At 47.9% G+C, this 15,919-nt stretch overlaps 1 protein-coding gene across 1 annotated transcript in view; it reads right to left on the bottom strand.

Moving 5' to 3' along the window:
- The window catches only part of Gprk1 (G protein-coupled receptor kinase 1), a 130,298-nt gene extending 127,595 nt beyond the window's left edge, over nt 1–2,703 (bottom strand). The window contains exon 1 of the mRNA XM_050185563.3: nt 1,797–2,703. Within this exon, the coding sequence (XP_050041520.1) occupies nt 1,797–1,909 (113 nt within the window). The 5' untranslated portion in view covers nt 1,910–2,703. The remainder of the gene's footprint in view (nt 1–1,796) is intronic.
- Between the last annotated feature and the right edge of the window lie 13,216 nt (nt 2,704–15,919).

The following is a 15,919-nucleotide window of genomic DNA, read 5'->3' as shown; positions in this document are numbered from 1 at the left end:
TTCTTCTTGTCCGTGGACGTTCTTGTCCACGCGGCCGGAGAGAAAGAAGCCTGCTTGCGCGCGATCGAATGTGACGTCGCGCACTCCGGACACGCTTTCTTTTTCCTTTCTTCACCCCAGCGCGGCTGGCTCACGGTTTTCCCGCGCGCACGCGAGCTCACGACGTCGGCGAGGAGCACGACACCACACGTCGATGTCTCCAAGCACTCACGCGCACCTTCCCCAGAAAGAATGGAGCCGATTATGAGGTCCCAAAGTACACGTTAGGAGAAAGAGCGGCAGCGGTAGCAGCCGCCCGTCCCGTGTCCACAGCAGCCGGGCCGTCATTAGCGCTAGGCCACCGGTGGGGGGAAAGAAAAAGAAAGGAAGAAAAAAAAGAAAAATAAATGTACGGGGGAAGGTTGGAAAGAAGGGAGGGAGAAGGAGAGAGACCGCAGCGCCAGCCAACCGACGGCAGGGCCTGGGGAGAGCCTGTCGATTATCCGGCCGTTTGTTATTGTTACCGAGAGAGCCGCCGCTCACGCTAGCGCGTCAGCCCGCGCTGCCGCCGCTAGGGAAGAGGAAGGCGAAACGGGAAGGAAATACATAACCGGCAAGAAAATGAAAAGAAAAAAAGATGCGGCAGCAAGCAGTCGACAGACAACGAAAAAGGCCGGGGCCCCCAGCCGGAGAAAACGGTTTGGAGAACACGGAGGCGGCGACGAGCAACGGGCGCTTGCTCGCTCTCTCTCTCTCACGAATGCAGCCTCTGCGCCCAGAGATGAGCGCGCGTGCGTTGTTGATACGCTTAAAACACAGCCTAGCTGCTTGCACTTCGCCCTTTTCCGCCGTGACCCCCCCTCGACAAACGATTAGGGCGGACATGTAAAAGAGCGAGGGGAAACGGCGAGCGGCCAAGGATGACTCGCGCACGCAGTGGAAGAGAAAGAGAAGACGGCCCCGATCGGCCGAGAAAGACGACCGTCTCCATCCGCGGACAAAACCGAAACTCCGTTGGCGCGCATGGTTCTCGCAACAGCGGCAGCCCGATCAAATAAGGTGTCAACCGGGGCAGGATGACGACTTCCGAAACGTCAGGTTCTCCCTCCCTCTCTGTCTACAGTCCCGACCCTCATTCGGATGGGCAAATGGACATCAGTTCCGCCACACACTGATGTCACAGACATAGCGCATCGCCGAAGCGGCCACCGCGCGAGAAAGGATTGCGTAAAAAAGAAAAAGAGAAGTCGAAAAGCGCTTAAAAGTCAACGCCGCCGTCGGCACGGGGCGGAAACAGTGCGGGGGGAAAAAATGAAAGAGAACCGCTGCGAGATTCTTTTTTTTTTTTTTTTCTGTACGGCTTTCGTTCACCCAGAGGAAAACAATACCGTGCGCTTACGATGCATTACGTTGTTTACAGGGAGAGCACACAATGCGCAAGAGCTTGCGCGAAGATGCGGCAGTCCGGGCAGCTGCCGTGCGAGCGAAGCGCTAGCGCGAGCTGCGCGACAGCTAGCTGCTGCGCGCTCGGGGAATAAACATTTCCCGTTGCTCGCCGCCGTCCGCTCGGTGCACGCGGATCACGCCATGGAAACGCAGGCGGCTTGACGCCCGAGGTTTCACTTGCACCGTGCACGCGATGAGTAACGAGTGGGAAAAAAAAATAAAATCAGCCCGGCGATCGGCACAGTTTTCTAGAGCAAGTTGCACCGGGATATATCACACACATACACACGAACTTCACCAAGTTTCTCTGCGCGCTCTCGCGTCGAGAACGCAATACACATCGACAGTGGGGCGCGGCGAAAAGCCCTTACCTCAGATCCGGAAGCACAATTTTTTTGCTCGCGCGAGCAGCCGGCGTGGACTTGCTTTTCTCCATGGCCATGAGATAGCTGACATCGGCCAGCACGGCTTCGAGGTCCGCCATGTTTGACGCCTAGGCCTAGCCCCCCCTGGGCTACGGGACCAGTCGTACGAGTCCGGGCCTCCCTCGGGAGTCGGTGGTCGCGTACACACACTAGGCCGCTCGACGGCACCGGCACGGCTCAGCGCGAGTCGCTGTCGAGTTCCGAGGCCCACATGACGCGACGGCGCACACGCACACACACACCAAGCCGCGATGGCCCCGCTCACGAATGACGCTCCGAGCCCCGCTGCTGATATTCCCCCCGGAGCCAGCGGCGGCCGAGCAGCTCGCAGCAGTATCCGCTTCGCCTCGCCTGCACCAGGCGGCGGCACGCGACGCACTAACCCCCCCCCCCCCCCCCCGCTCCGCTTCGCGCAGTTCGTGTCCCTGCCGACTGCTTTTTTTTTTTTATTCGTCTGCACTCTCTGGCCTTTTGACTTTCATTCCCCCAACTCTTAAATGCTGTTAGTTCACTTACTTGCGGCTGCTTATCCTTCTTTCACCGCTAAATTGTCCGAGTGAGTTACTGACAAGTTGGATGGCTGGGATCATCGGAGACACGAGAGAGCACCAATATAAAACTTTCGGTCAATGAAAAACTAACGTGGAGTTCCTGCCAATTGCAGGAACATTTACAACAATAACCTATCCGCAGTTGCTCGCGCGTGCTTCGCACTTGCCCGTACACGGAGGTCATACAGTAAAATTGCGCGCTTAGAAAATACAAGCCCAATCGTCAGCGCTGCACGAGAACGGTCTCTTCGCCTCGCAGCATAGCTGCAATGAGGCGAAAGAAACTTACAGAAAGAATTCTTCATCGAGAGAGAGAGAGAATAAACTTTTTTATTCGGTGAACGAAGCTTTGGAGAGGCGTCCTCATTCCAGGATACCTTGAGCTCGGGCCGCGTCCTGGGCCCTCGCAATCAGCCGTTGCTGATCCTCGAGGTCGGAGCTGGCCAAGGCTCTCTCCCAAAGCTCGTTAGTGGGGTAAGGGTCCGGAGGATTTAATGGAGCCGCTCTGCAACCCCCTACTATGTGCCTGAGGGACCCGGGCTCTGCGCAGAAGCGGCATTGCGGAGAGAATTTTGTAGGGTCTATGAGGTGATTTCTGGTTGGGTGGGGGAATGTATTAACCTGTAGAGCTCGGAGGCATCGCTCCTGCTCTCTAGGTAGTGACTTGTGTGGGGGTGCGTATGTTCTGCGGGTGAGCTTGTAGTGTTGTGTGATGTCTTGGTAAGAGACTAGAGGGTGCATGCGCTCGGGTTCAGATTCCTCGGCGTCGGCTCGGTGGGTCAGATCTCGAGCCACGTGGTTGGCAACCTCGTTGCCAGGAATGCCTTGATGAGCTGGCGCCCAGATGATCATGACTGATCTCGTTGGCGGCTTTTGATTGATGATCCGGAGCGTAGTGGTATGAATTCTGCCGCTAGCAAAGTTGCGGCACGCCTGTTGGGAGTCGGTCACTATGACTTCAACCTCTGTTTGGGAGAGCGCTTATCTTGTGCAGTGACCACACTGGTGAACGAATATATTGAAGCGGCCGTGTCTTTCAAAAAAAAAAAGTATGTATCTGTGGATTAGTTCGTTAGTTCACGTCTCGGTCGTAACAGAAAAATAATTTTATACAAAAAAAAATAAAAAGAAAAAGGAAAGAAAGAAAAGGTGGCGGGTTTGAAATTCGAAAGTAAAATGACTAAATCACTCATTCCTGTAAGCAAAAATAAGAGCAGGCTCTTTGGTGGAGTTTCTAATGTCAGGTCAATGACCGGTGCTCTGGCATTGCACGAATTTTCATTTTTCGCGAGGCGGATTTACTGTTTAGCTTGTCGTTTGGCATCGGGTTCGAGAACGCCTACAGTTTCTGCATCGGCCTGATGGACAGTGTCTTGCCAACTAGTGTGGTTGCGAAGAGACCATATACATGTAATACACCATAGTAGACAGAATTTTTGTTTTGAGGGGAGGCAGTGGCACGCAGTTGAGCGGAAACGGAAGTGGGGTGGCGAGGGGAGATGAGGGGGTCTGGGCAGGCATCCTCCTGGTACACAAAAACTTGGTGGGGGGGGGGCACGTGCCCGGTGTTTGCCCTCCGTGACTACTCCCCTGTTCTCTACTACTACCCTTCTTCTAACGGACACATATGCGTCTTCTAGCCATAGACAATACGTTTTGACAATATTAACAAGCGGTCTCGGCAATACCTTGTAACATCTACAATACGTATTCTAGATGTTATCACAAAACATTTAAGATGCCTTGTCTCTTAAGCTGTCTTGACGCAACTTTGACGGATGTCTTAAGACGTCTTGCAACAGTCGTGAAGACAGCCTAATGCACCAACAATTTAAGGTACAAGACGTCTTGCAAGAGGTTTTAAAACGGTTGTAAGACGTTTTGCAAGACGTCTTGTAGCCGTCTTAAAAACGTTTTTTTTTTTGTGTGACCTAAAAGTTTTTGAAAGGCTCGTAGCCGTCTTAAAGAACGTTTTTTAATGGCTTTATAGTAATTGAATGGCCACGTTATGGTACCTTCTAGTCGGTTATTTAGCAAACATATAGCCCTACGTTTTGTTGAATAACATGTTTTAGGAGGAACAAATAGGAGGAACAATGTCAAGTCATGAATGTTTAACATTCGTGCAACAATCAGCATCTTTATACTGAACTGAAAAGCACTGCTTGTTTATTCAGAAAGGAAGTAGCAAAAATGACAGCAATATCCACCAAACATGTCAACATACAGAGAATAAAAGAAATACTAGCCCAGACATGACGGCATTTTAAATATTCTGTTTTGTAGCGAAAATTCAGACACATATTCTTGCAATCCAAGTGGTCTTCCTCCGACATAAGCTGTCCAACGAAATACTGCTTAGCTTCAGTGATCTGGCAAGAAGCATCAGCATACTGCACATAAGTGACGGTCGCGGAAGACCCCATATATTTTTACTTTCTCTGTAAATACTGATCGAGATTAACATATGCAATAATATAAAGGAGTCCAGCGCACTATGATGAGTTCTTTTTCTTATATGAATGTTAGGCAAAAACACAAGTATTTAGAAACACAAAACGGCTTCCAATAATGACATTAGTTATGTATGAATTGAGTGTCTCTTTTGTAGCGTATCAGCCGGACGCCAGGGTGGAACAGACAACGTTTATTGATGCCGTGCCCTTTTTATAGGGTGATGAACACGTGATCTGCCGACTGCTGCTTGCGTGGCCGATAAGCGATTATCATGAAAATGCAGTGTGACACGCGATATCAGTATACAACATCTTTATACCTGCAAAATGGACAAAGAAACGGGATGGTAGCCAATTCTTGCAGCATTGAATACTGCATTATATTCCAGTATTAGCAGAACCAACAGTTCCAATGCTTGGCCCAACTCTTACAACCCACCATAGCATCGATGAAATATTGTCAATGCCGAAAAAATGATAACAGATATTGGTAGTAATCTTAATAAAAATCATGTCTAATCACACAACTGAATCCCTTGACCAAAGGTTTAAAATCATTTTAATAAAACAAACCAGATTCAAGCCCCTCCATAAGGAAAAATGATTCTATCGCACATTCCAGCGTTTTGCTTTCTTACTGTCTGTTATCACACATTGCTCAGTTCACGATTCAGCGAGCTGGTTTTGACAGTTTCCCCCACAGAATATTCTGCTTGTTCCTCTTGCTACATACTTGGTGTGTTCTCGCATACCTCAGATTTGGAACTTGTGATTAAGGTAATAGAGGAAATATTAACAAATATGTATGGTTGGTAAAAGCTCCCGCTGATTTGTAGGAACCCGTTCTTCACAAATAATACATGTTCATAACTGCGAGCTTATAAGCGCGTTTTACTACCCGACTTAGGAATTTTGTGTACGCTGGCGGAAGAGTGTCATCGTTGCTATTCGGCGTTAATCTGTAGCCTCGATAGAGAGCGACCCGAGATCCTGCTGTGAAATCAAGTTGCGTTGGTGATAATGAAAGCCTTGTCCAAAGAGGTCAATGACATGATTAGAGGGTGCCGCGTGCCCAGCAAGCACACCGCAAGCGACATTTTTGTGTGCGTGTGTGTGTGTGTTGATATCACGCATGTTGCAGTATTTTTTGAATTTGCCTTTTCTTTTTGAGTCGTATCTTGCCACACAACGATAAACGTCATCTGTCTTGTCCGCATTTCCTTTCTTTAACACTGCGAGCCCGCTGCTTTCCGATAACGAACGGCATGCGCGTTATCAGCATGACATAGCGTTGCCGACAGGAAAGTAGCGGGCGCGGTTTTCAAGAAAGGAAACGCAAGCAAGGCAGATGACGATTATCGTTGTGTGGCAGATATACACCCCAAAGGGTGTAAACCTTTTTAGAGTGTACACTCTTAAGCAAAATTATACTCTTTTGCCACAAAACAATCATCGTCATGTGTCTTGTCCGTATTTCCTTTCTCTATCGCGGCGAGCCCGGTACTTCCCAGCAACGAACGGCATGCGCGTTATCAGCATGACATAGCATTCCCGACAGGAAAGTAACGAGCGCAGCGTTTTCAAGAAAGGAAATGCGGGCAAGACAGATGACGCACTCTTAAAACGGTTGCACCTTTTGGGGTGTAAATTTGTCCCACAACAGTAATCGTCATCAGCCTTGCTTGCGTTTCCTTTCCTGAAAACACGGCGCTCGCTACTTTCCTGTCGAGAATGCTGCGTCACACAGATAACGCGCATGCCGTTCGTGACTGGGAAGTACCGGGCTCGCCGCGTTAGAGAAAGGAAACGCGGGCCAGATGGATGACGATTATAGTTGTGGGACAAGATAAGCCCCAAAGGGTGTAAATTTTTCTAAGAGTGCGATAATCGTTGTGTGGCAAATATACACTCCAAAGGGTGTAAACTTTCTTACACCCTTAAAACAGTTGCACTCTTTGGGGTGTATATTTGTCCCACAACAATAATCGTCAACTGCCTTGCTTGTGTTTCCTGAAAACTCGGCGCTCGCTACTTTCCTGTCGAGAATGCTGAGTCACACTGATAACGCGCATGCCGTTCGCGACTGGGAAGTACCGGGCTCGCAGCGTTAAAGAAAGGAAACGCGGGCAAGACAGATGACGATTATCGTTGTGGGACAGGATAAGCCCCAAAGAGTGTAAATTTTTCTAAGAGTGTAGAGTGTAAACAAATGTACACCCTATAGGGTGCATATTTGCCACACAGCGATAATCATCTGTCTTGCTTGCGTTTCCTTTCTTGAAAACGCTGCGCTCGCTACTTTCCTGTCGAGCATGCACTGCGATGCTGACACCGCGCATGCCGTTCGTGACTTGGAAGTACCGGGCTCGCAACGTTAAAGAATGTACGCACCGCACCCTCCGCCGTCGCCGCGCACATTCCCGCATCTGTTCACGACGGTGTTCTTCGCAGGCGCGCTGTTCTTGCGCAGTCCTCACCACACGCGACCTCATTGAACAGGTATAAGGGAACTGAGGCAAGTTTACGTTGTTCGCCTATAGAGCCCGTGGTGCCAAACCGCAATCCATACTAGAGTGTGTCCATACCGGTTTTACTTTTCTTTATTACGATATTTCTTTTTATCACAATGCGTTTTGACACTTTTCACAAACGCAACTGGGGAGTACCCGGCGATACGCTTTTGCTTTATGCTTTAGCTCTTTTAGCTCACACACACAAACCGCCAGAACCTAGCGCAGCCCCGCTGTAAAAGCGGCGTGTTCGCTGTTCGTCCGCTCAGAAGCAGCTTGTGCCGGGCACGGTGCTTAGTGGGTGATTGGTCAGGTTTTTCGGTACCTTAGCGAGCGTTTGAGCTTTTCCCGGTGTATTGGGTCGTCATGTCTGTTAGTCCCCAAGGGGGACGGTCGGCAGCCTGGTTTGCCAGCTTGCCGGTCCAAAACTATTTCCTGGAATGTTTCACTCGGAATGGCTTACATGACATACCCGTGGCGGTCATGCCAATTGGCGACGGGGCCATCAAAATAAAGAATGCTAAAGTGATTCAGGAACGGCTGCGCACAGCTACTACTCGCTATCTTGAAATTTCGGAGGTCAGATCGTTTGGCAGAAGGGGAATTGTCTGCAAATCCTCAGACGTGGCTTGTGTGTCTGACGTGCTCCGATACACAACTTTAGCGTCGTTACCGGTAGAGGCCTTTACCCCGCAGCAACTGGCATGTACAAAGGGTGGCATGTACTGCCATGTACCATCGTGGTGCGGACCCATCTTGCACTCCCCAGGAAGTACTCGAGGACTTCCAGGAAGGTGACGCTGGGATTGTCTCGGTGTATACCGCTGCAACAGGGGGGTCGATGACACTCGAATGCTGACAGAGTCGATAATAGCAACGTTTGCTGGAACATCATTTTCTACAGAGCTAAAGGTAAGGCCTATTATCTGTAGGGTAGATCATTTGGAACCACGCGCTCTCCAGTGCAAGAACTGTTGGCGTTTCGAACACAGCGGCAAGGCCTGTAAATCTACGACGCGCTGTCTCAACTTCGGCGCAAATCAAGCATCAAATGTCTGCTCCTTGGAATTGCCAAGCTCTTGCCTTTGCCAGGATGTTCACGCAGCTGTTGATCCGCAGTGTCCGAAAATGTACGATAAGACCACATTACTGGAAATTATGCCTAACAATAGGTACTCTAGAGCAGACACATATGCACTTTTGCAGCGCAAGAAACATACGCACGATGATGCTATAAGACCATCAGGTGATATTCTATAACGACATCAGTAGTCGCAGCTGTGGAGAGGGCACTGAATGGCGTACTAGATGACTTACTGACCACCGTTTCTGATCCATTCTCGCACGTTCTTTCTGCCAAAGTTCATGTCCATGAGCCTCCTACAGTTATTAACTCGCCTTCCCAATTTCCTTTAATTCTGACATAACATCCGTACCCTCCGCTTCGAGTGAATCGCCTGGAAGGATGCCAACCATAAATGGTTTCAACAAATGTTAGCATTGATGTGGAAATGGCGAATGTGGCTTAGAAGCGCAGGGCTTCTCATTTCTCGCCAACCAAACATGACCATTCTTAGACAAAAAACAAGAAAGGTTCTCCAAGCGTGAGCCAGAACGATGTATCGAAAGAGGCAGTTGCATCTTCTGTCACGCAGTAATAATGGCTGAGTTAAAAATTCTCCATTAGAATTGCCCCTCTGTATTGTCTTCTTTAACCGATCTTCGACGCCTTATTTCTGCCTATGGCCCAGACATAGTTCTTTTACAAGAATCTTTGCTGACACCACACAGTGTTCACTTTCTCCCGTTTTCCTCTTTCTATTCCCCCTTTCCTCCCCCAGTGTAGGGTATCAAACTGGACGCTCGTCTGGCTGACCTCCCTGCTATTCTTCTCCTTGCTTTCTTTTTTTTTCTCTCTCTCTCTTGCCGACACCTGTAAAGATATTTTCTTTTAATAATTTTTGCATCTTCATAGTAGACCGTATTTGTGGCCGTGGCGGAGGTTTAATTACTATGGTGTCCTCAAAGATATTTCACAGGGCTGTTATACATCAAGAAATCATGAGAGCGGAATAACTGTTGGCTATTGATTTAGTTCATCCCAGATGTGCTCTCATTACGATCGTAAACGTTTACTTTCCTACAGGCGTCCGTAGAACAGACTACTTTCATGATTTATTGAGAAAATCGGACAGAGTTGTCATTGCAGGGGACTTCAGTTCACATCATATCACGTGGGATTACCGCTCAGATACGAGTGGTGAACTCCTGTGGTCTTGGTTATCATCAAAGAATGCTCGCTGCTGCAATAGACGGGCTGTAACATTTATGCGCCGAGATTCAAGGTCCGTGATTGGCCTAACTCTGACAACTGCTGTAGTTAGCGTGTCATCATGGACATCTCTAGATAGTGGGACTTCCAGTGATAATTTCCCTATAGCCTTTTCTATGATGTTCTCCGCAGACGGTCCGTGATAAAACGATGAAATTTGTCAACAGCGGTACTTATAAATCGATTGTGCCCAGTGCCATTAACTCATTAACTTCGCCTGATAACGCTGAGCGCGCGGTAGGTTCTAAAATGTCCAATTGACGCAACAGAGCAGTCCACATTTACTACAGGAGTTTCTACCCGAAACAGAAATGGTTCCCCGTGGTGGATTGAAGAATGTGAAAGGGCATATCGTATTAGGAAAGCTGCGTGGAAGAGTCTTCTTCATAATCAGATCCCGCTAAATTGGATAAACTACAAATTTTACGCGGCCCCTTTTATGAGAACAACTGCGGAAGCTCAGGGTGATTATAAGGCCAATGAAAGCGCTTACTTATCTGAACCAAAAAGTAGGAAAGCCCTACAAAGATTCATGGAGCACAAGAAAGAAACCTCCTGTCAGCCACATTTTGAACTCTATTGTACTGACCACAGTGGAAGCTAATAATAATCTTGATTGCATAGCACGTCGCCTTGCCTTGCAATTTCAGGCGCAGTGCTCAGTTGGGTTCAGAATGCCGACACGGTGCAATGACTTCGAAGAGGTCAACTCGTCGGAACTTCTATCTGCCCTAGCTTGTATGAGATCGGCAGTTCAGGCTTATGATGGTACATATGTGTTAGCATGCTCGAATTCTTGGCCCATAACTTTTACGGGAGAGTTGCTAAATATTGTGAACATTTCCCTTGAGAAAACATGGCTACCTAAAGAGTGGAAGATAGCTAAAATTACCTTCATTCTAAAGAACGCCGGAAAAGGGCTTGATTTGGACAACATTCGGCCAATAGCTGTAACTTCTAACATGGCAAATTTATTTGAAAGAGTTGTTTATAATCTTCTATCAGAGCGCACTTCTAAAATTAATGCAATATGAGCACCGCTCAGATTGGATTTCGCTGTTATTCTATTTCGTGCGCGCATCTCGATTTAGAAAGCAAGATGCGTTTGGCCAAGAGAAAATTGGAAGTTTCGGCCCTCGTAACACTAGACGTTTCAAAAGCTTGTGACAGCATAGAGAGCATAGCATTTTACTGAACAAAGTTGTTGCCTTAAACTCTCCATCGTACATCGTTGCTTGCATCTGAGGGATCTCTTGCACGGAAGAACATTTTTCTGTACAGATGAGAAGCATCATTCTGAGTGGTTCTCCCAGACCAGAGGTGTACCTCGGGGTTCAGTGCCTTCCCCACTATTGTTTTATGTACTTATAGTACACGATATTCAAATTATGCAGGATGTCACGCTCTTTGTGTATGCGGAGGACATTGCATTCTTTGCTTCAGCTAAAGATATTCACATGCTTTACCGAAAGTTGCAAGCGCATTTAAATCTTCTTGTGGTCTGGCTGGATGATTTGCGCATGGTCGCTAACATTAACAAACGTGCCCTTCTTGTATTCCCTTCGTTTCAATCGGCTTCCTTATCCATTGAGTATCAAAATCAGCTCATTCCGCAGGTAGAAACTATAAGGTATCCGGGAGTAACTTACAATACTGGCCTAGATTGGCGTCCTCATATAACAAAAAAAAAAAAGAAACGTGAGAAAAGGTGAAGTCGCTCTTGGCCGGTTGGCGAGAAAATGCAACAGGAAGCTTGGTATGCGTAGGGATACTCCACATTTGTTTAGCTTATGTAACATCCATTCTTGAATTTGGTTGCGTGTTGATATCTGGCTCTCCAAATTATAATTAAGTTGCAATATTTATGTATGATAGAGCGACGGGCCCCACGTTAGTGTCTTGGTGTTCCTGCAGGTACGCGGGTTGCGAACTCTGTGCTGTATCTGGAAGCAAACATACCCGATTTGGCGTCCAGATTTGAGCTGCTAACAGTAAAAACATTTCTTAGAGCATATGCAATTGCTGCCGAGACGAGTTACTCGGTGTTCGTCGCACAACCGGCACTACTTTTTTTTTATTCTATGTGACCAAGATACAAACTCCCCCAGCTGGGTCGTGTTAACGCAGTCTTTTAGCAAAAATAAACGTGACCACTACTATGTGTCACTTCAATAAAACATGTAATACTTGTAAGTTTGTTTACGTCTTCCCGCAGAATGCTTAATTCATAGCCAAACAGACACAGTCTGGAATGAACGAATATCTGGAAAATTTTTCCATCTGTGGGGTCCTCACACCCGCTCTTGGGACAAAGGAACGGCAACACAGTAGTGCAAACAATCACAAGGGCATTTATTGCACCTTTCATAGATCAATGCTTGCTAGCCGAGTTGCTACCCACAAAACATGCCGATGGGCGCGCGACAAATCTAGAAGTCCGACTCACCGCGACCGGATAGCGAGCGAATATGTTCGCCCCATTCTGGATCCCAACGCCTGGTCGTTCGCGCGTACGATCACGCGAACGGTGGCGCGTTCGAAGGTGGCCATGCGAGACGGTCTCGCAGAAGCATGGATCGGCGCACGCGCGGCACGGCACGTCCGCACTGCTTGCTGTCCCGAACCAAAGAGGAAGCGCCTTGTCTTTCGGCGCCCAAGTAACCCCGCCTGTCGGCGGCGTTAGCAGCGCAACACTCGCGCCATCTCTCGTACTGCGCCTCAACCACTCCGACCGCCGCGGGCGCCAGGCCATGCGAGCCGTGCGGGAAAACAACATATCAGGGGACGCGTGAGAGTCGCGCATCCCCGCATCATATAACGAGCGTCCACGGATGCCTCACAGAAAGATGAGAAATCGGCGATAGGCATTTGCTCTGAAACACTATCACGGAGCCTTGCCATCCGTCTTCTGGATTATACTCCAATTTATGTGGCCGAATTCATGGCCATATGCGTGGCCGTGCATCCGAACAATGATCACACATAACTTTGCTCGCAGACTGCCTGCCAGTTCTTATGTCGCTATAGAAAGCACAAATAATTTGCTACTGCACCGGTCGCTACACATTTTCATTCCACCTCATGTTAAAGAAATTCAGTTTTTTATGGATACCTGGACATTGTGGGCTATCACTTTACGAGATTGCAGACAGCCTATAGCAAAGGCTTGGTGGGCCAGTAGGTTTCCTTACACCTACACCTACTCTGCTGGCAGCGACAAGATTTCGAAGACGACAAGTCCTAGGTGGAAAAAATGATCCCTTCCTTGCTGCTGCGGATTACGGACATATAGCGTTCCCCTGGGATGTCCGGTCGTGTCCCTCTTGCAAAGTTTCGATTACCCTGTTACGATGTCGAATACCGCAATTAAATCTGTACATGAGTAGGTGTGGGTTCGCACCATCGAACCTTTTTGCGTCATGTGGGGACATAGAATCACTGGAGCATTTCCTCCTCTATTGCCGAAAATAAAACTCCGAAAGGAAGTCCTTCTTAGAGCAGCCCCTATGGACCTTCCTCTCTCGGTGATCAATATTTTATTTTTTGGCGCAAGTACCTTTGGTCCAACCCGAAAGCAAGTGTGTCAGATTGTGCATGAGTACGTCATTGTTACAGGGCGACTCTCATGTTGACAGCTTTTCCTCATTATTCACACTACATCGCGTTATTTTCATAATATAGCATCGCCGTCACAATTGGCATGACCACTTTTCAAGGAAACAAAAGAAAAATAATTTATTATCACTATTAATTAAATACAGGAAGCAAGAAGCTCATATTGTGTTTCCATTGCGAACACAACACATTGCGAACATTGGTCAATCAGCCCCTCGTAGGTACGCGCCATAAGCACAAGGAAGAAGAAGAAGAAGAAGAAGATACCGTCATCATTATCACCCACTGTTCGCGCCGAGGTTGTCTAGAAATGCCAACTCCCTTTGCAATAAGACCAGGGATGGCTTACTTATGCATGGCATCCTTCATTTCAGTTGGCAGTATAAGCGCTCGTCCTCGTCCTTTCCGTGTCCCTTGGCACTGCACCACTTCACGTTTCCGATGTACTTGCTGAGCACGTGGTAGGCTGATTGGTATAGTGACTGGGACAAGGCTTCTGTTATTACCAAAGAAAGAAACTGCTTTTCAAGACAGTTTCAGAGTCCCTGGCTATCCAGAGTACGAACGTATACGCTGAATGGCAACGATGGCAAATTTCCGCCTGCATGCGCATTTTTTTATTTGTTTGATTACACCCATAAAAACAATGACAGGAGAGGAAGAGCGCTATCTGGCAGTCTCAGACGCCAATCTCGCTCATACCGACACAGATACCGACAAGGTGAGGAGGAAAAGCGTTGCTAGGGAGGAGGGTAACATATAATCGGCCGTAGCTATCTTAATACGAGACGCTTCCCCGAAATTGAGGTGCGAATGTTCTATCGTAGCTGTGCCCTATGCGTCTACAAAATCTGTCCGAACCATTTCAGGAAACGCTTTAACATCTTTAACGACATCTACCGGCTCTAACGAGAAAAGGTACACAGAAAAAAGAAGACTGAATGAAGAACAGGAGGTATATTAAGAGGGAGAGAAAAGTGGGGGGGAGGGAAATGAAGAATAAGACAAGAATGAAACACGCATGCGCGTCACACACTCATCGGGCGGCACTTAACGTCCGGCAAACGGTTCACAATTTAGCTCAAAATTGGAGCAAGAATGATAGGCCATAATTGGGAGTCTGTATAGTTTGTCGCCTCGAAAAATGGTACAACATAATCCAAGGTTCGACGAAGACTCGTCAGGCGAGGGTTGAACATAGTCACAATCAAAAAAACAGCCACTCGCCTAAGTACAAGGAAAGAATGCAGGAACAGCAAAAAGTTTTCTTTTCTGGGTTTCTATTCTTGTGCTTAGGTGAGTGCCCGGTGCTTTCTTTTATTTTTTATTGTTACAAAAATGATAGAACGCGGCTCTGTGTGCTTTCACACGTCGTTTGGACGCATGACCAATGCAAACTATAAATGTCATCCATTGTGGCACATGCATGATAAGCACAAGTGGTCGGTAGTCTCTGTAAAGTGCAAACCTCTGCGTACTGAAGTAGGGGCAGTTCCACATAAATGTCTTTAGTGCCCCGCAAGAAGGCACAGGATGCATCGAGTGCCCGCCCCTGTCGGTGCAAGTGTTCAGCCACCATGGCACACCGTACGCACGAAGCTTCCGAAATAAAGCTCCAAGGCAAGTAGGTTAACCACGCCTAAGGTGAAGAAAATGATCTCGCAACTGAAACTCGTCTATATCGGGGCGCACGCTGTGCGAGCAAGTGATGGCGGATCAGCAGACGAGCACCATCGAGTCGGCAGGAAACTTCTGGACGAATGCCGCACTCAATGCAAGTCGATCCACCTCTTCATTGCCGACGACTCCGACGTGCGAAGGTATCGACTGATGGATTTAAGGATACACCGGGATATATGCTATTGCGCAGACGGAGTTGATAACGTACGCGACGCGCGGTCATCGTCCGGTTGATGCAGGCGGCTAAGCGCTGTGCCTGAGTCATTCGGTATGGAACCACCTTGCGAACCGTGAATTTCTCCTCTATGTGCTTCAGCGCTAGTTCGATGACTACTGACACTATCGATCACTATCGATCACTACGATGACTACTCACTACTATCGATCACTACTGACTCAGCAGTAGTGATCGATGTCGAGTAGGGTATAGGGACGACAGGTCGTGCTCCTGTTTCAGGGCAGATAGAAAGCAGTACATACACTCTTGTCGTCATGTATTGAGGCGTCAGTGTACACTTGTACGTGGGCAGAATATTCATTGTTCTGGCGCTACGTGTGTGGCACACACTATTAACGAGTACAAGATGGACACCGACTAGGAACGAAGACACGATCGACTTATTGACACGAAGAAGTCGTGACACGAATTATTCGGGTCATTTCGCTCCTGCGAGAAGGGTGTAATTGTTTGCAATTGTTTGTTTGTAATATTCTGTAATTTAGTGATCTACACCCTAACACGTTCCTTGAATGTAACTCGTGGCCATCAACGTCACCTTTGCTTTCTGCTACTGCTTATACCCAACATATCTTTGTTTACCGCCATTTCCTTTTGTATATTTGCGAGATCTTGATTTCCTTCCGTTTTACACTTTTAGGCATTTGTATCCAAGTTTCCCACTATATAGTGTACATACTTATTTTG

Source organism: Dermacentor andersoni, chromosome 3 (genome assembly GCF_023375885.2).
Source record: "Dermacentor andersoni chromosome 3, qqDerAnde1_hic_scaffold, whole genome shotgun sequence".
NCBI classification, from domain to species: domain Eukaryota; kingdom Metazoa; phylum Arthropoda; class Arachnida; order Ixodida; family Ixodidae; genus Dermacentor; species Dermacentor andersoni.
Note: the sequence above shows the minus strand (reverse complement) of the source record. Positions and strands in the feature narration are given on the sequence as shown.